Genomic DNA, 20,029 nt, shown 5'->3' with positions numbered 1-20,029 from the left:
TAGACTTGAACTCACAGAGATCCACCTGCCTCTTTCTCTCCCAAGCGCTAATGTGTGCTAGCATTTAAGGTGGCTGGCCCTGGCTCCTCTGTGCCCACCCCTACCTGCACTCCATGTGCTCCCTCAGGCTACCCTGATTAGGAAGACACCTAACAGGTTCCACAAGCAAGGGTAGGCTGCACTTTCCCCTCAGAAAGATACCTGGGCAGATACTCAAGAAGGCAGGTGCTTGCCTGGGAGTAAGAAGGTGTGTGTGTATGTGTGTGTGTGTGTGTGTGTGTGTGTGTGTGTGTGTGTGTGTATACACCTCTGCTAGAGGTGGGAAGTGGCCAAATTCCAAATGCAGACACACATAGTGTATCTTTGGGATTCACCACTACTGCCTTACCAGTGCACAGGTCAACACACAACACAAAACCCCCCACTCTCTGTCTACCACAAAGGCCTGGCCCTACACTGCACTCACTGTGTCCCAGACACTACACAGGGTAGTCCACTGACGGATGCTATTTATCCTTTTGTACAGAGGGAAAAGTCTCATCCTTACCAGGTTCAGCTTCCCAGAGTAGGCCATCACAGCTCCTCCTCTAGAGCAGCCCGTTGCCACAGTAACAAATGGGATAAGGCACAATCAACCTCACACTGGCACACACTCACAAAGCCACTGTCATCTGGTGGCGTACAGTAAGTATCTCTAGGCTGATAAACAGCTTCATCGGTCTCTGTCTTTCTCTGTCTCTCTCTCTGTGTCTGTCTGTCTGTCTGTCTGTCTGTCTGTCTCTCTCTCTCTCTCACACACACACAAACACACAGCTAGCGACAATAGCGATGTTCAGAACTGTGTGCCCACACCTACACTCGTGGCCCCCTCCAACCTGCGGCGCCTTCCTTTTCCCACTACACGCCACTAATCAGTTCCTGCACACTCACCTGTTCCTAGGCCCCACAGGCCGAGTGCCCCCAGACTATGACAAACAACCCCATGAGTCTGTCACACTCGCACACAAGTACAACTGAGATGCCCAGAACTGTTTACACGCACCTGTTTCTTAGGGGGGGCCCCACGGTCCTATTCGGTCTCTGTCTCTCCCTCCCTCTCTCTCCTTTCACACACATATACACACATGGGGTGGCCTGAAGGATCCTCACACCCTGTCTGCCCCCCCCCCCCAACAAGACATGCCAAGCCAACGCGAAGTTGCAGGCAGGCGCTCAAATCACCTCAGATCACGAGAGCTCAGGGGTGCACGACCCACGCAAACAGGTCTCTCACATACACACACACACACACACACACACACACACACTCACGCGCCACCATCATTTCCACACAAGTCTCACCAACCCTCTCACCTGCTTCCCGGCTGCGTCCCTCCGCCTCACAGCTGCCACAGACCTGGACAGCAACTGAGCCCCCGCGCCTGCGCACTCGCCTTCCGGACCCTCGGGGTCCCCCCCCACCCTCGGGGCCGCTCCACTCCCCACTCCCACCCCGCCCCGTAAACCCTACGTAGGCCACTGCGGCCACGCCCCCGGGCTTCCCCAAGAGCGCGGAGCCACGCCCCCTGACGCGCGGGGCAGGAGGAGGTGGGGGGGGACTTGCTCTCCCGCGGACGTCTGTGCGCGCTCCCAGGCTGAGGCGCTTCCCCGACGGCTTCCGCCAGACTCCGGTTAGCATCCGTGCAAACATGCCTCCCCATCCATTCCAGGGTGCTTCTCCTCCTCCCAGCGTCCCACGCCTCGGGGTTGGCGGGCTCCCACGCGCCTCACACCGCAGGCAATCGCGAGCTTTCGCCTCCAGCCTCCGGGATTGGGAAGGGCCTGTGTGTGCACGGCCACACCCGGAGCATGAAGAAAAGGCCTGACTGTGGCCTGTCTGGGAACTCTGAGAGGGGAGGACAGATTTCCCTTCTGTGGTAGTTCAGAAAGCCAGGGAGGAAATGTTGGACGGACACGAGAGAAGGAAGAAGAGCTACCCACCTGGGAGTCTGATCGAATCCTCTCCTTAGCCGAGCAACGTGAATTCCCGCGCAATTTAAGCCCCCCCCCCCCCCCGCCCCACGTCCTCCTTCCCAAGCTTAAAAACCTGAAATGTCCTAGGAATCTCAGAAACCCCACTTAAAGCGGAAAGACCTGTCCTTGCGCAACCCTAAGGAGATCTGGTCCTGCCTTATCAAGTTATCACCCCAAGGCACTTCCGGGAGCCACCTCACATCCCACGAAGGAGGGAAAAGAGGGGTGGAGGTAAGACTTGAGAAAACCCTCGGCTCAGTGAAGGACAAGGTGAGAAAACCCTCGGCTCAGTGAAGGACAAGGTCACCAGGATAAGGACAGACCCTCACACCAGACCACCTAGCGAGGACGCAGTCATTGGTGTGCGCCCTGGAGAATGCGTGCTTGGCAGCCTCACAGCTCAGCGCACCCAACCTGAGCGTGAACACATCAGGTGCCCCGAAAGTAGTGACTTTATCTCCATAGTCGAGGCAGTGACGAGTGTCAGCTGGGACACGAGTGGTCGCTGTGTGAGGAGCAACCCTTTAGTTCTCTCAACACCACTGAGCAGACAGTGCGGTTTTGTTTTACAGATGGGAAAACTGGGGGTTCTTAAAGCACGTGTCCTTTACCTGAGGCCTCAGAGCTAAAAAGTGGGGAGGGGGCACAGAGTTCTACGCATCATTTTTCTTCAAGGGGGGAAACAAGAGTGTGAAAAGGACCCCAACCCAACAATGGGGGTACAGCGTGGGAAGCCCCAAAGAAGAGGTGCAGCTCAGATCCTCACAACCGTTTTTCAAAGTCTCAATCTAATCCAGGAGAAACTATGTTGTCACCAAGGAATGAGGTAGGCATCATCTAGAAGATCGGAAAGGGTGTGGAGGGAAGACTAAAGGTTGCGTTCACTTCCCAATGAATGGAAAAGAAAAAGAAAAAAGAAAAAGGAAATGACGTGATTGTTCTTAGGTATGGTAGATGAAAGGGAAACGTAGAGTCAGCAACATCTGAGAGAATCCAAAGAGAACATGGCCCTAGGCCATGGGGGGGGGGGGGGGCAGGGAGGAGGGAGGGCCAGACCAGGAGGCCAGGGGACTAGGTGAAAGGACCAGGTAACCAAATGGTTGGATTATATAGGGAAAAGGCAGGCCAGTTTGGAGTAGGGGCAGGGTATGCCAGCCAGGAAGACCCAGTAATGGGGTCCTGAGGGATTCTGGGAGAACCTGGCGGCCAGGTCTGCTTTGATAACTCTTTTTTTGTTTGTTTATTTGTTTGTTTGGTTTGGTTTTTGGTTTTGTTCTTTCGAGGCAGGATTTCTCTGTAGCCTTGCTGCACTCCTGCAATCCCAGCACCAGGCCAGCCTGGTCTATATAGCGAGTCCAGAACAGCCAAGGCCACACAGAGAAACCCTGTCACCAAAAACAAAACAAAACAAATTTAGCACACGTATACTAAAAAATAAAAAAAAATTTAAAAAAAGAGAGAGAATTAAAAAGAAATGAAGGAAAAAGGAAAGAAATAAGAAAAAGAAAAAAAGCTAGGCTGTGGTGGTGCACTGGGGGTAAGGGAGGGAAGAGGCAGGTGTACCTCGTGAGTTCGAGGCCAGCCTGGTCTACAGAGTCCAGGACAGTCGACGCTACATAGAGAAACCCTGTGTCGGGGGGGGGGGGGAGAAGAAGAAAAAAGAAAAAGGAAGCGAACAAACAGGCCTCTCTACCAATCGGAATCCTGCTTTTGCAAGACGCACAGTCTTTCTCCCCACCCACAACCACAGTACCCCACCGGCGTCTTAGCGTTTCGCTGTCTCCAAGGCAACCAATCTTGTAGCCTTGGAGCGCCCCAGTGACTTCTGGGTATTGTAGTTTGAAAGAAGCAGAGAAGCTGGAGGTGCGCTTGTCTGTAAGGCAGAGTTTGCTAGCAGAAGCGTCTGAATCAAGAAATGATTTGGGAGATCGAAAAAGTTGTTCAGATCTTCTTGGGGGGTGTTTTTTGTTAGGAAAGAGGAAAAGACTAGTCGCGAAGGTTTGTGGGAGTTGTAGTTTTGCATTCTGTTGCGGGCTGGAGCCGGAAGTCGTGAGACAGTGCCGCCTCGCGACAGATGAGAGCATAGCGCGCCCTGGGTTTGGCCAGGCTGTTCTCCCAGACAGGAGTCTCAAGACTTTCATATGGGCACTGGGGGGAGTGTGAGTTGGGGAGCATTTGTACAAACAATAAGTGTGTGCAAACCCTCACGTTGTGCCTGTCTGCCTGCTTTATAGTGAGTGAGCAGAGTGCACCAATATGTTGCACTTGCTTTTTTTTTTTCTCTTCCAAATTTGACAGGAAATCAGTCTTTTTTGTTGTTGTTGTTGTTTTTCCATCCATGATGACTTTAAATAGCCATTAACCATATAGTACAGGATAACTGGACTACAATCCACAGACCCAAAGAAGCCAAGGAGAGCTCAAGGGAAGATGCTTGAATCTCACTCAGAACAGGAAATACAAGGCACATCCCAAGTAGATGGAGGGAGGGAACTGGGTAGAAGAGGAAGTGGGGAGCATAACTGGAGTGGAGATCCAGCCAGAGGAGAGAAGAGGTGGGAGGGTGAGGTGAACTGGGAGAGAAAACAAAAATCCGTTGGGGGGGGGGGCAGGGGGAGGGCATCTCTGGGACAACGGCAGCTTCTGGGAGGCTATGGGGGTGACCCTAGCAGAGACCCTAAGCAACAGGTGTTACGGAGCATGAAGTCGGCACCTCCTGTTGCTAGGTGGGACTCCCAGTGGAGGGAGGGGGGGCACCGACCCACCCATAAAACCTTCCACCCAAAATGTGTCTTGTCTTGTCTACGAGAAGTGTAGGGATAAAGATAGAACAGAGATCGAGGGAATATGGCAGACTGACGACTGACCCAACTTGAGACCCACCCCACGGGAGAGCGCCAAGCCCTGTCACTGTTAATCATACTCTGTAGACAGGAGTCCAGCGTAACTAACTGTCTTCTGAGAGGCTTTGTCAGACAAATGATGGACACAGATGCAGAGACCCAAGGCCAAACAATGGGGGCCAAGCTCCAGGAGTGCTGAAAGGATAGAGGGAGCCGGATGGGGTCAAGGACACCACAAGAAGTCCTACAGAGTAATCTAACCCTGGCTCACGGGGCCTCACAGAGACTGAGCCACCAAACCAAGAGCAAGCACTGGCTGGACCTAGATCTCTTATACATATGTAGCAAACCTGCAGTATGGTCATCATGTGGGTCCCCTAAGGTTAAATTGTAACTTAGCAAGTGACACACACTTACTGAGTCCAATTAGTGTAGTTACCAAGTGGGTGGAACCCGTAGACGGCCTTGACTCTTTTTTTTTTAAGATTTTATCTTTACTTAATATGTGTGTTTTTCCTTCACGAACATAAGTATACTATAGTGTGCATGGTACTGCGTATCAGGTCCTCTGTAATTTTTTTGTCTGTTTTTTTTTTTTTTTTCCGAGGCAGGGTTTCTCTATGTAGCCTTGGCTGTCCTGTACTCACTTTGTAGACCAGGCTGGCCTCGAACTCACGTCAATCCGCCTGCCTCTGCCTCCCTCCTAAGTGTTGGAATTAAAGGCGTGGGCCACCATGCCCGGCTGGTCCTCTGTAACTTGAGTGACTGACAGTTGTGAGCTGCCACGTGGATGCTGGGAACTGAACTCGGGCCTCTTGCAAGAGCAGCCAGTATTCTTAACTGTGGAGCCATCTCTCCATCCTCCTGCATCCCAGGCTGGCCTGGGACTCACTACATCATCAAGAATGGCCCTCAACTCCTAATTCCCCTCCACCCACCTTGATACTGTCTAGGGGTGAAGGAATATGGGTTCATTTTATGTCAAGTAAAGAAATAAAAGACAGGAAATAAGCAGAGTACTGACGGTGGAGCACGCCTTTAATCCCAGCACAGGCAGGTGGATCATTGTGAGTTCGAGGCCAACCTGATCTACAAAGCGAGTCCAGGACATCCAAGGCTACACAGAGAAACCCTGTCTCGAAAAACTAAAACAAACAAACAAAAATATTTACTTATTATGTATACAATGCTCTGCTTGTGTGTACACCTGCAGGCCAGAAGAGGACATCAGATCACAAAGTAGATGGTTGTGAGCCATCATGTGGTTGCTGGGAATTGAACTCGGGACCTCTAGAAGAGCAGTCAGTGCTCTTAACCACTGAACCATCTCTCCAGCCCCAATCTTGTGGTTCTCGGTCTCACCTAAGCTAAGAAGAATCACAAACAGAAATTCAAGAGCAAAGAACTGACACAAGCAGAAGCTTCAGGACCATTTATTACAGTTTAAAAAGGAAAACCCCAGGATAGGCATGCTTGGAATCTTGTCTGCTGCTGCAATACAGGAGAGGGTGAGGGGGAGAGGGAGAGAGAGAGAGAGAGAGAGAGAGAGAGAGAGAGAGAGAGAGAGAGAGAGAGAGAGAGAGAGAGAGACTGACTTTACAAAGAGCATAAGGGAAGCCCAAAGTGTCAGGGAATTTAAAAGCACACTTAGGCTTTAGCCAGCATCTGAAAGCACAAGGAGACAAATAGACCTTTCTGCTCTTTAATTTGTATTTGAGGGCCAGTAAGATGGCTCAGCGGAAAAAGATGCTTCTTGCTGCCAAGCTGACGCCATACTCACTCAAAATACACTCAATCAAAATGTAACACCGTTTTTAAATTTGAAAAGTATAGATGATTCCTAGCACCTCCCCCGCACCTCGCCTCCCCCCCCCCTCCCCCCCCCCCCCCACACCCTGGGTTAATTTGCTGCGTCTCATGAGTGAAAGAAACAAACACTTAGCCATTACACAAATGTACATTTAATTAGAGAAATGGTAAAGAAAGGCTGGAAATAATCCAGAAGAAAAGGTGTCGGGGAGACACCTGCAGCGGCTCACTCGGCTGCTCTCCGCGGAGGGCCCATGTTCTGGTCCTCAGAGAGGCTTCCTGCTGGCCTTCTGGGCACACTCACTGCCCTCTGGTTTGCCAGGCCAGAGCCCAAAGAGTTTCCTTGGGAGGCGAGATGTATGGGAGATGGAGGGCTCCTCGCCGGTGCGTGTGAGTTGGAGCAGGTTTGCTAGAAAGAACAGCAGGGGTCGTCTCTAAGGAAGAAGCAAAAGGAGGAGAAACACAGTTGGACACTTGTTTACCCCCTTCATATATGTGCAGACTTCCTGCCTCATGGTGCCCCAACCACTCCACAGGACTCTATGCGTGACCTCTGAGCCTGCAGTTCTTACTGAAGAGATAGAAAAGTTGCTCTTCCACCCTGGCCACTCGGTACTTTCCAAAGATGGCCTCAGGGCTGTTGTACTCTGTCCCGGAAAAAACACATCCCCATACCTGTCCCAAGCACCTGACAGCACGTGACATCCCAAGCTGAACTCTTGTCCCCTCGGGGATAAAATAACTAGTAACCAATCATTTTACAGGTCAACTAACCAATCATGTTTGTATTGAGTTCTGTGTCTGTAAGGGTATTTAAACCCTCCGCCATTACAGAACGGGGTCTTTCCATCTCCCCGGAGTATGCTGGACCCTGACGCATCAGCTTAATAAATTCCTTTGCTTTTGCATCGACTCTGGACTCTGGCTCTCAATTGGGCTTCCAGGAATAGACTCTGGCGATCAAAGTCTAACACTTACCTCCATCTGGTGCCATGCTCTTTGTGGCTATGGTCTACTCACCCTGTTTCCCCCCCCCCCCAAATTATTTCACCTGCTGATGTCATGTCACTCCGACCTCACGGCGCTTGGCTCCCAGGATGGCCTCAAACTCAGAGATCTGCCTGCCTCTGCCTCTTCCCCCACCCCTCCCCCCAGCCCCCGGACTAAAGGCGTGCACCACCACCACCTCACCACCTATATTTTTATGTGTGTATCTGTCCATGTGTATGTTAAGTGCACCGCACGCATGCAGTGTCCATGAAGGCCAGAAGAGGGTATCGGGTCTCCTGGAGACCTGGGAGCCGAGCCACTGTGTGCGTGCTAGGAACCAAACCAAAGTCCTCTGGGACAGCAGCAAGTGTCTTGAAACCATCCCACCCACCAAAAAAAACAAAACAAAAAAACAAAACAACAACAAAACAGCAAGTGGTCTTAACTGCTGAGCCATCTCTCTTGCCCCTATTTTATTTTTAATTATGTGTGTGGGGGTTGTATGTGTGGGGGTTGTATGTGTTTACGTATTTCCATGTGGATACAGGTTCCCTTGCAGGCTAGAAAAGGGCATCTGGTCCCCGGTGGCTGGAGTTACAGGCAGTGCACATCCCACAGTGTGGGGTGCTGGAAACTTAATTTTGGTCCACTGCAAGACTAGTGCATGTTCTTAGCCTCTGAACTTCCCCCCTGGCTCTCTTCTTAAACAACAAAACAAAAACCCCACTTATTTAATATAGTGTGCAGGGGAGGGGAAGACACACATGTCATTTCTCCCACAGTACAGGAGAATGAACTTGGGACCTTCCGTGCAATTCTCTGCGTGGACTTTGCACTCACTCACAAACCCCACCTCAGACATTAGGTCTTTAAAAGCAGCCTCCTGGATCCAGTGAGATGGCTCAGCAGGTAAAGCCACTTTGTTGCCCAGGCTGAAGACTAAGTTCCACCCTTGAGACCCATCAGATGGTAGAAAGGAAAGCACTGGCTCCGGCAAGCTGTCCCCTAACCTCCATATGTGGGCCAACACAAGCCCAAGCAGTAACAACAAAATGTAATTGAAAACGTTTAGCGGTTCCAGGGCTACTCGGTGAAAGCTTGTGTCAAAAACAAAACCAACAAGCCGGGCGGTGGTGGCGCACGCCTTTAATCCCAGCACTCAGGAGGCAGAGGCAGGCGGATCGCTGTGAGTTTGAGGCCAGCCTGGTCTACAAAGTGAGTCCAGGACAGCCAAGGCTACACAGAGAAACCCTGTCTTGAAAAACGGGAAGAAGAAGAAGAAGAAGAAGAAGAAGAAGAAGAAAAAGAAGAAGAAGAAGAAGAAGAAGAAGAAGAAGAAGAAGAAGAAGAAGAAGAAGAAGAAGAAGAAGAAGAAGAAACCCAACCAAACAACCAAACAACCAAACAAAAAAAGAAGCTTAAAGCTAATCTCCCTTGACCCATTGGCAAAGGTGGAATCCCCTTCCCTGCTGTGCCGTACCTCAAATCCATGTCCGGGTTACAGTAGTGGCAGTAACACTGGGTAAGACAACGATGGAGGAGTGAACAGGAAACAGAGAGAAATAAAATAAAATAAAACAAAACAAGAATTAAACCGCCGACAACCTTCCTTCCTACTTCATTCCCTCCTGGGCTATTGGTGATTGGTCAGCCATTCTGTGTCCCCTAGCTCTGCCTCAGTTTCCAGCCTGTTCACTTTTCATAAGTCATGCCAGGGTTTCTAACTGAGACCTGATGACCTTTTGACCTGGGTCACTTTCGGTGCCAGTGGGGCAGGAATGTTGTCTCTGGCCTCTCACTAAATTTCAGGGGCACCTTCCTTCAGGGTTAGTCATACAATACAATTAAAAAGTCTCCAGACACTGCTCAGAGTCCTCTGGAAGACCGAGTCACTTCTGTGAGAGCCAGGGCTCCCTGATCAACATCTGGGACTTACCTCCTGGGTTCCCCTGGTTCCCTCAGCCCTCAAGCCCAATCCGTGGGCAACACTCCTCAGAAGAGTCTAGCCCAGCCGTTCTCAACCTGTGGGTCACAACCCCTTTGGGTCACATAAGATGGTTGGAAAACACAGGTATTTACATTATGATTTGTAACAGTAGTGAACCTACAGTTATGAAGTAGCAATGAAAAAAAAAATATATATATATTTGGTTTTTCGAGACAGGGTTTCTCTGTGTAGCCTTGGCCATCCTGGATTCACTTTGTAGACCAGGCTGGCCTCGAACTCACAGCGATCCGCCTGCCTCTGCCTCCCGAGTGCTGGGATTAAAGGTGTGTGCCACTATGCCCAGCTGCAGTGAAAATAATTTTATGGTTGGGGGTCATCTCGACATGAGGAATTGTATTAAAGGGTCGCAGCATTAGGAAGGTTGAGAGCCACTGGTCTAGGATAGCTAAGGCTTCACGGGGCGGAAGGAGGGGAAGGGGGAAGAGACAGAGAGACATGGGGAGGGGGGAGGGCAGGAAGTGGGATTTCACAGGGAGGTGGTTTTGAGCTTTTGTTTTGATTTTTGTTGTTTGAGACAAGGTTTCTCTGTGTAGCCTTGTTTGTCCTGGACTCTCTTTGTAGACCAGGCTGGCCTGGAACACACAGTGATCCACCTGCCTCTGCCTCCCAAGTGTGGGATTAAGGGCGTGCGCCACCATGCCCTGCTGGGAGGTGGTTTTGAAAAGCTGCTTGTGGCCAAGCCTAATAACTTGAGTTCAGTCTCTGAGACTGAATGTGGCAACCATGCCAGTAAATGAATGTAGTAGAACTAATGCTATCAAGGGTTTACTCAAAGGCCTGCTTAGGAAATATTAAAATACACAGGGTAGAATTTAGCTAGCTTAGTGTGTTAGTGGGCTAGTTCAGAATTTTCCTTCTGTACCTTAATTAAAGTTTAGGGGTGCTGAGAAAGTCTCTGCAGATGATGTTCATCCCACCGGACTGTCCTCCAGTTAGGCTCCATTCCCATAACAAAAGGGGGCAGCCCCTCAACAGAGAATATGCCTTAAGGGGTCCCCTCCAGGGGGCAGTGCAGGGTGACAACCGGCTTTAAGTCCAGGTCTGCCTTAAGGTCTCTGCTCTTAACAGTGAAAAAATAATAATTCTGCCAAGTGGGCAAGATGAGACTTGGTTAACGAGCACTGGAAGAAATCAACACTAGAATGAATGCTTAAAAAATAACGCTGGCAATATCTTTCTTGGCTGTGTAAATCTTTCATCTGCCCAAGTGGCCAGACTTGGCAGTCTCCTGTGTGTGTAAATTGTTCAAAGTGTACCCTGAGGCTGGTACAATGCAAAATGCATACACCTAAGGTGTATATAAGTTGGTTTTTCGAGACGGCGTTTCTCTGTGTAACCTTGGCTGTCCTGGACTCGCTTTGTAGACCAGGCTGGCTTTGAACTCACAGAGACCTATTTGCCTCTGCCTCTCCGGATGAGTGCTGGTATAAAAGGTGTGCGCACACCGCTCCAGGCTTAATAAAATCTGTTATTCAGGCTGGCTGGAGAGATGGCTCAGCGGTTAAGAGCACTGTCTGCTCTTCCAGAGGTCCTGAGTTCAATTCCCAGCAGCCACATGGTGGCTCACAACCATCTACAGTGAGATCTGGCGCCCTCTTCTGGCCTGCAGGTGCACATGCAGGCAGAGCATTGTATATATAATAATAAAGAAATAACTTTAAAAAAAAAATCTGTTATTCATGGCCAGCCCCTCTTTGGGCATGAGCTAGAGCTCTTTGTGAACAATTATTCAAATTTTCCTTTATTAACCTCTAAGTGTGAAGAGTGATTTCTTACTGAGGAGGCATATTAATTCTAGGACAGTAGGAGAGAAGTGGCTCCCAAAAAGCTGTCCAATGACCTTCTCGTGATTTGTGGACACACACACACACACACACACACACACACACACACACACACACACACACACACACACACGGAGTGAGTTAAAAAAAAACAAAACAAAACAAAAACAAAAAACCAGAGAAAGGAAGGCAGCCACTTCGCAAGACAGCCTCCCCTCCTACCGTCTCCTGCTCTGTAGACTCCCCCGCCCCTCCGTCTCTTCCCCTCCTCCCTCCACAGACAGAAAGGCATCCTCCTTACCCAGTCTCCTTTATTGTAGGACACGAAGAAGAAGGTCATGACCATGTAGGCACATCGCAAAAAGTTCCATCCGCTGCCGTTCCTCGTAAGTGTCCTGGCCGTGGTGGTGGACGGGGGAGCCTTCACTAAAGGCAAAAACCGCTGAGAGTGACTGATAATACCCAGAAGGCCCTGCGCCTTTGGCGCTCCAAACTTGTGTCTCCTGGGTTGCACTTTTTTTTTTTTTTTTTTTTTTTTTTTTTTTTTTTTTTTTTTGGTTTTTTTCGGGACAGGGTTTCTCTGTGTAGCCTTGGCTGTCCTGCACTCACTTTGTAGACCAGGCTGGCCTCGAACTCACAGCGATCCGCCTGCCTCTGCCTCCTGAGTGCTGGGATTAAAGGCGTGCGCCACCATGACCGACTCTTTTTTTTCTTTTTTTTTAAATTTACATTCCACATTGCGGCCATTTCCACCCTCCCCCATCTTGGTCATCACTCAACTCCCAGGCAAACTATTTGCTCTTTTGCACTCAGGGTTAGGGTTGTGCACTGGGGGGGGGGGGGGGGGGTTTTTTTTTTTCTCAGCAAAACCCCTTTTCGTTCTGTGGGGACCTCACCGAATTTCCTCTCTTTTTGTTCTTTTGGCTGTGCGGTGTGGTTTGGTTTTTGGAAACAGGAGCCCACGTACTTCAGGCTGGCATCAAACTCAGTATGTAGCTATGGATGACCTCTTCATCCTCCTGCCTCCACCTCCCAAGTACTGGGATCATAAGCATGTGCCATCAGGCCCATCTTACTAATTCTTCTCACTTTCTCAGTCTGTGTGTATTGAACATATGTATGTGTTCTGTATGTACACACACACACACACACACGTGCATGTGAAGGTCAAAGGCTGATGTCTGTTTCTTCTTTAATCCTGCTCCATCTTAATTTTTTTTATTGCATTTTATTTATTCTACCCATCTTTCCTTCCTTCCTTGGTTTTTTTTTTGGGGGGGGGTTGGGTTTTTTTGTTTTTGTTTGTTTGTTTGTTTGTTTTTGGTTTTTTTTTTTTTTTTTTTTTTTGCAGGGGAGGGCAGGGTCTCTCTCACTGAACCCGGAGCTTACCAATTTGGCTAGGCTGGATGATAAACTGAACTCCACATGTGCAAGAATAGGGGGAGTCCTGGGCTGGAGAGATGGCTCAGAGGTTAAGAGTAGTGCATGCTCTTCCAAAGGTCCTGAGTTCAATTCCCAGCAACCACATGGTGGCTCGCAGCCATCTATAATGAGATCTGGTGCCCTCTTCTGGTGTTCAGGTATATATGCAGGCAGAGCACTGTATACATGATGAATAAATACATCTTTAAAAATAAGAATAGGAGTCCTCTCGGTCCCTCGTGTGGGTCTTGGAGGTCGAACTCAGGCCATTGACTTTTACAGGCTGCGACATCTTGCCGGCACCCCCACTTTTAATACTCCTTTTTTTTTTTTGAGACAGGGTTTCTCTGTGTAGCCTTGGCTGCTTGGCTGCCCTGGACTCGCTTTGTAGACCAGGCTGGCCTCAAACTCACAGCGATCTGCCTGCCTCTGCCTCCCGAGTGCTGGGATTAAAGGCGTGCACCAGTGCGCCCAGCTAATACTCTTTATTATTTAAGATGTATGTGCGGGTATGAATGAAAATGGCCCCATAGGCTCATATGCTTGAATACTTGGTTCCACGGTTGCTAGAATGTCTGGGAAGGGTAGGAGGTGTGGTGTTGTGGGAGGAGGTGTGTCACTGGGGGTGGGTTTTGAGGTTTAAAAAGCTGACACCGTTCCCAGTTAGCTCTGCCCCTCTCCCTCCCCCTCCATCACTTCCTTCTCCCTCCCTCTTAGCCTTGTGCCTGTGGATCATATATAAATTCTCAGCTGCTGCTCCAGTATCCTGCCTGCCTGTCTGTCTGCCTGTCTCTCTGTCTGCCTGCCAGCCTGCCTGCTGCCTGCCTGTCTGTCTGTCTGCCTGTCTCTCTGCCGACCTGCCTGCCTGCCTGCCTGCCTGCCTGCTTGCCTGCCTGCCTGTTTGTCTGCCTATCTTTCTGTCTGCCTGCCTGCCTGCCTATCTGTCTGTCTGTCTGCCTGCTTGCCTGCCTGCCTGCCTGTCTGTGTGTCTCTCTGTCTGCCTGCCAACTTGTCTGCCTGTCTTTCCATTTGCCTGCCTGCTTGCCTGCCTGCCTGTCTGTCTGCTTGTCTGCTTGTCTGTCTGTCTGTCTCTCTGTCTGCCTGCCTGCCTGCCTCTCTGTCTCTCTGTCTGTCTGCCTGCTTGCCTGCCTGCCTGTCTGTCTCTCTGTCTGCCTGCCAGCTTGTCTGCCTGTCTTTCTGCCTGCCTGCCTGTCTGCCTGTCCGTCTACCTGCCTTGCCTGCCACTGTGCTCCCCACCATAATGGTCCTGGACTCCCATCTGAAACTGTAAGCAAACCAACCAACTACATACTTTCTCTTCTAAGTTGCCTTGCTCACGGTGTCCCATCACAGCTGCAGGGAAGTAACTAAAACAATGTATTTTATTACCATTGTGTGAGTGTGGATGATGTGTGCACAGGTGTGTGCACGCCACACATGTGGTGGTCACAGGACAGCTTTGGGGAGTCAGTTTTGTCCCCCCACCTTTATGTAGGTTCCGATCGAATGTGGCTCATCAGACCGCTCCAAAGGTGCTTTTAACCCTGGAACCATCCTGTGGGGTTACCACAGGAATCCCTACTTTCCTTTATTTTGGGTCTCTGTGGGGTTCTCATAATCTCTTGAAACATGTTGCTTGGTGTTTGTTTGTTTTTTTTTTTTAACTCTACATACACTTCCTGGGAGTTGGTTCTCTTCTTCCACTGGAGATCAAATTCAGGACCTTAGGCTTGGAGGCAAGTACCTGTCCCTTCTCAGCCATCTCACCCACCTAGGGATGCACCTCTTAACTGTAGCTGCATATTCTCAGCTCTAGAAGATCAATCAATGCTTGTTATAAACCATAACTCCCCAGTGACGTTGCTGATAGCTCTAGTTTTGTTTTGTTTTGTTTTTTTTGAGACAGGGTCTTATGGAGCCCAAGCTGGCCTCCAACTGGCTACGTAGCCTTGGCTAGCCTTGAACTTTTCTCTACCTCCTAAGTCAGAAGCTTTCAACCTGTGGGGTCATGACCTCTTTGGGGAGGGGGGGGTCAAATGACCCTTTCACAGGGGTCACTTAAGACCACCAGAAAACGCAGATCCATATGATTCATAATGGTAGCAAAATTACAGTTATGAAGCAGCAACGAAACTAATTTTTGGTTGGGGGGGGTGGTCAGCACAGCATGAGGAACTGTGTTACAGTGTCACAGCATCAGGAAAGTTGAGAACCACTGAGCTAAGTGTTCCATGCCCAGTGGTTGTTTTTGTTGTTTTTGCTCATTTTTGTTTTGTGTTTGAGACAGGGTCGCACTATCCTAAGCTGGCCTCAAATTGGCTACTCAGTCCAATCCAGCCTGCTGTAACCTGAGATCCTCGTGCCTCAGTGTCCCCACTGACATCCCACAGTCCCATCCGTTTTTTCTGTTATTCCTGTTCTGTGTTTTGAAGTGGGGCGCGGGGGCTCATGAAATCCAAACAGGCCTTGGACCTTCATAAGCTGCCCATGTTGCCCTTGAACTTCTGATCTTTGTGAGAGCTGGGGTTACAGGTGTGAGCCACCGCCTCCCCCCCCCCCCCCCACCCATAGTGACACACACCGGTTATGTGTAGTCCTAGAGACCCGATCCAGGCCTCTGTGCCTGCTAGGCAAGGACTCCAATGCATTCTACCCTGCAACTTCATCCAAGATCCTTTAACAGGAACTCTCCGCCATCTCCTCCATCCCGAGGCTCGCCGCTGCTCCCGGCCACATACGCCTGCCACTCAACTTACCCTGTCATTTCCAGGGGAGAGAAGGCGTTCGGAGGTGTGCAGGAGCAGAATGCCACTTCTTACCTCGGTGGCACAGAGTCGAAGGGACAGCATGGCTGAGTGCTGTGGATGCTTCCGGAAGACTCAGGCGTCTGAACTCTGACCTTTGCTCCGGTACTACAGTACACCTCCCTCAGAGGGAAGGTGCTAAGGGCCCCCCGGGGAGGGAGCAAGCACACAGCACCACCCACCTTCTTCTCTGCAGTCACTTGTGTCTTCTAAGAAGGGAACACATGGAGACAGTGGAGGAGGGGAGGACAGAGAGGAAGTTGGGGAGGGGGGTGGAGAGGAGGGAGGGCAAAGGGGAGAAAGATAAAGGACAATCAGGGGTTGGATGGAAATCCAGCTGCAAACGGAGCATCTGGGCCCTAGCGTGCCTTCACTCAGGCACCCTCCTGCCCTTGCCTGTCACTCTGTGTGAAGTGCCCTATCCAAAGACCCACGTGGGTGCACGCAAATGCATACAGTATGTCCACGTATGTGGGCCCCCTTCTGTTCCCTCAGTTCTTGGCTCAGATGTCACTTCCCTCTAGCACCCTCTAAACATGCATCCGCTTCCCCTCCCCTGGGCTCTCATGTCCCCTGCTGTCCTCTCCTCTCCTCATAGGACACCAGTGTTCTTCAGACTCTGAGCCTGCTTCCTGACTGCCTCATTCCTCTCTCATCAGAATGCCAGCTGCACTTGGTTGTTGGTTGGTTTTGTTTTTAAAATTGCATTTATCCGGTGTATGTGTGTGGTATGTGAGTGTGGTGGTGGTGGTGGTGGTGTGTGTGTGTGTGTTTTGGTATGTGTGTTTGTGTATGTGAGGGTATGTGTAATGGTGGTGGTATGGTGTGTGTGTGTGTGTGTGTGTGTGTGTGTGTGTATGGTGTGGGGTTTTGTTTTTAAAATTATATTTATTTATGTGGTGTATGTGTGTGGTATGCGAGTGTGTGTGTGGTGTGGTGTGTGCGTGTGTGTGTGTGTGTGTGTGTGTGTGTATGCGCGTGTGTGTGTCTATGGTGTGGTATGTTTGTTCATATGTATGATGTGTATGTGTGAGTGTGGTAAGAGGGTTATGTATGTGTGGTGTGTGTAGTATGTGTGTGTTGTGGTATGTGTTTGTATGGTCTAAGGTATGTGTGTACGTGGGGCTATGTGTGGTGGTGGTATGCACGTGGGGGGTGTATGTGGGGTGTATGCAGTGGTGGTGTGTGTGTGTGTGTTTGTGGTATTGTCATGGTGGTGGTATGCGTGAGCACACGCACATGTGTATGTTTGTGTGGGGGGAGGATGGGCTGTGTAGGGCTATTGTGGTGGTGGTGTGCATGTGTGTGGGTATATGTGGCTGTGGTGGTGCTGTGTGTGTGTGTGTGTGTGTGTGTGTGTGTGTGTTGGTTTGACTTTGTACGCCAGATTACATACACAGAGGTCAAAGCAGAGTCGACTCTCTCTTGACACTATTCTATTGCACCCCGGGGACTGAACTCAGCTCATCAGCCTGGGTAACAAGTGCCTTTTCTCACTGAACCATTTCTTCCAGCTGTTGATTTGTTTGTCCGTGACAGGCTGGCCTTGAACTCATAAACTTCCAATCCTCTCCTGTGTCTAGCTCCGGAGTGCTGGCTGGCATTACAGGCCTGCACCGCCTCACTCAGTTTGCCACGTCACATATATGGGTACATATATCACATATCATAGTTCATGTTCTATCTCAACCCCCAGAAGATGACTCATCACAGCGAACGCAACCTGCTGCTTGAATATATGATGTCATAGGATTGTGCTGCTAATGAAGGTGGGGTTGAGGAATGTAGGGTTCGGTGACATCGAAAGGCTCTTCCAACCCAAAAAGCTAATAGCTCTGTACATCCAACCCCAAAAAGCTAATAGCTTTGTACATCCAACCCCCAAAAGCTAATAGCTCTGTACACCCAAACCCAAAAAGCTAATAGCTCTGTATATCCAAACCCCAAAATGATGAAGCCGCCAACTTACCATGCAGCACTTGGAGGCTCAGCAGACCTAGTGATAAAAAAATGCAAATAGAATCACAAAAGTAGCCAGACAGAAGCCAGGTCAACAGGGCCCAAAGGCCTACCCAAGCCCCTGTCTCCTAAGAAACCCCGCAGAATTCTGGCCCGTTTGCCTGCCTTCTTGCTTGCTTACCTGCCTGCCTGCCTGTTTCTTGTTTGCTTGCTTGCTTGCCTGCCTGTCTGCCTGCTTGCTTCCGATATAGGAGAAACTGGGAATATTGAATTGATGACACAAAGGATCTAGTAAAGTTGCTTAGGAAATATTAAGCCACACAAAGCTAAAATTAGCTAAAGGAGCTCGCTGATTCTCTTGTCCAGAGGAGCGTGATTCTGCCAGGCAGACAGGATGACTCTGGTGGACAGCCCTAGTCTGTCTCAGGATAACTATGATAATATTTTACCATGAAACTCCCCCCATTTGTCCAAACAACCAAAAATTGGCTTTTATCTCCATAAAACAGGTTTAATTGCTCAAAATGTAACTTGGAGAAGGGGGTGTACAACTACGTAAGAAGCCGGAGTTTTCTGCTCTGGGCTGGTTCCCTTCTGTGAGTTACCCAGAGCCACCCAGGCTCAGTATTTTTTTTTTTCTTATTAATCTCTAAGTGGTACAGTAATCTAGCAATTTCTCACTGGGAAGGCTTCTCAAGTCTTTCATATCTTCTTTAACACTTTCTACTTGGGGATAGGGCCCCCTTGTGTAGTTCTGGCTGGCCTGGACCTTGCTATGTAGCCCAGGCTGGCCTCAAACTCACAGAAATCTAGCATCCTTTGCCTCTGGGATTAGAAGTGTGTGCCACTATGCTCATCACGGCCCCTTCTCATAACATTACCACCACCGCCAGCAGCAGCAGCAGCAGCGGCAGCGGCAGCAGCAGCGGCAGCAGCAGCAGCAGTGGCAGCGGCAGCAGCAGCGGCAGCGGCAGCGGCACTGTGTGTGTATATACATCTTTATGCATGTGACTGTGAGCCCAAGCCAGAGGTCAACCCCAGTTGCTAATTTTCAGGAGCTGCCCATCTTATTTTTAGACACAGAGTCTCTCGTTGGCCTGGAGCTCACTAAAGAGGCTGTGTCTTGCTGACCAGTGAGCTCCAGAGATCCACCAGTTTGGTACCTCCCAGCACCAGGATTATTGGTGAGCTCCACCAGTCCCAGCTTAGGTTCTGGTGACTGAATCCAGGTCCTGAAGTTCCAGGAAGTCCTGAGTCCATTGGCACCACATCTCAGGCAGGTCCCCGTCTGTCCCCCATCCCCGACACTCCAGCTCACAAGGTGGTAGAAAGAAGCTTGTTACACAAGTCCAGGGCCCACACAGACTGAGGCACTTACCGAGGATCCCTGTGCTCCATCCAGGGGGCAGGAGGTAGTGATGAGTCCAGGGTCCGTGAGAGAGGAGACCACGAGAGGGAGAAATAAATCACAGCATTAGATGGTGGGAAGTGGGGACCAAATGAGCTCAGAGCCCAGGGCAGTGGGCCTTAGAGCAGAGTTGAAGAGGACTGGCCCAAGAGACCTGGACATCAAAGGAGAATCTGGTGATGATGAAGGAGGGAAAGGGTTAGGGCGTTTTAAATGTGTTGGTGGCTTTACATTTTTATTTTTATGTGTCCACGTGTAAACCTGGTGCCCTTGGAGGTCAAAAGAAGGTGTTGGGATCCCTAGAACTGGGGCTACAGACAGTTGTGAGCTACTGTGCAAGTTCCGGGGATTGAGCCCAAGTCTTCTGGAAGAGCAGCCAGTTCTCTTACCACCACCCCCCGCCCCTCCTCCCCGTGTGTGTGTGTGTGTGTGTGTGTGTGTGTGTGTGTGTGTGTTTGTGTGATAAATGCAAATATCTACGGAGGCCAGAAAAGGGCATCAGACCCCAGGGATCTGGAGTTACAGGTGAATGTGTCACCGAACACGTGTGCAGGGAACCAAATTTGTGTACCCTGCCAGAATAGAAAGCACTCTTTTTGTTTGTTTGTTTGTTTGTTTGTTTTACGAGACAGGGTTTCTCTGTGTAGCCTTGCCTGTCCTGGACTCACGTCGTACACCAGGCTGGCCTCGAACTCACAGTGATCCGCCTGCCTCTGCCTCCCGAGTGCTGGGATTAAAGGCGTGCGCCACCACCGCCTGGCTTAGAAAGCACTCTTAATCCCTGAGTCATTTCCCCAGAATCCAGTTTTAATTTGTGTTGTTGTTATGTGCCACACATGTGCAGGTGTCCACCAAGGCCAGAAGAAGGCATCAGATCCAGAGCTCAAGGAGCTGGAGTTCCAAGCAGATGTGAGTCACCAGATGTGGGTGAGACCTGAACTCAGATCCTTTGGAAGAGCAGCAAGTGCTCTTAAACACCGAGCCATATC

At 50.1% G+C, this 20,029-nt stretch overlaps 1 protein-coding gene across 1 annotated transcript in view; it reads right to left on the bottom strand.

The window, feature by feature from the left end:
- Nucleotides 1-7,074: 7,074 nt before the first annotated feature.
- The window catches only part of Eddm13 (epididymal protein 13), a 30,045-nt gene continuing 17,090 nt past the window's right edge, over nt 7,075-20,029 (bottom strand). Inside the window, exons 8-12 of the mRNA XM_051162358.1 lie at nt 17,643-17,669; nt 15,856-15,882; nt 11,749-11,873; nt 9,136-9,173; nt 7,075-7,099 (exon numbers count right to left, since the gene is read on the bottom strand). Of these exons, the coding sequence (XP_051018315.1) occupies nt 7,075-7,099; nt 9,136-9,173; nt 11,749-11,873; nt 15,856-15,882; nt 17,643-17,669 (242 nt within the window). The remainder of the gene's footprint in view (nt 7,100-9,135; nt 9,174-11,748; nt 11,874-15,855; nt 15,883-17,642; nt 17,670-20,029) is intronic.

This window comes from Acomys russatus, chromosome 19 (assembly GCF_903995435.1).
Source record: "Acomys russatus chromosome 19, mAcoRus1.1, whole genome shotgun sequence".
In the NCBI taxonomy this organism is placed as follows: domain Eukaryota; kingdom Metazoa; phylum Chordata; class Mammalia; order Rodentia; family Muridae; genus Acomys; species Acomys russatus.
This window is presented reverse-complemented; position numbering and strand designations above follow the sequence as displayed.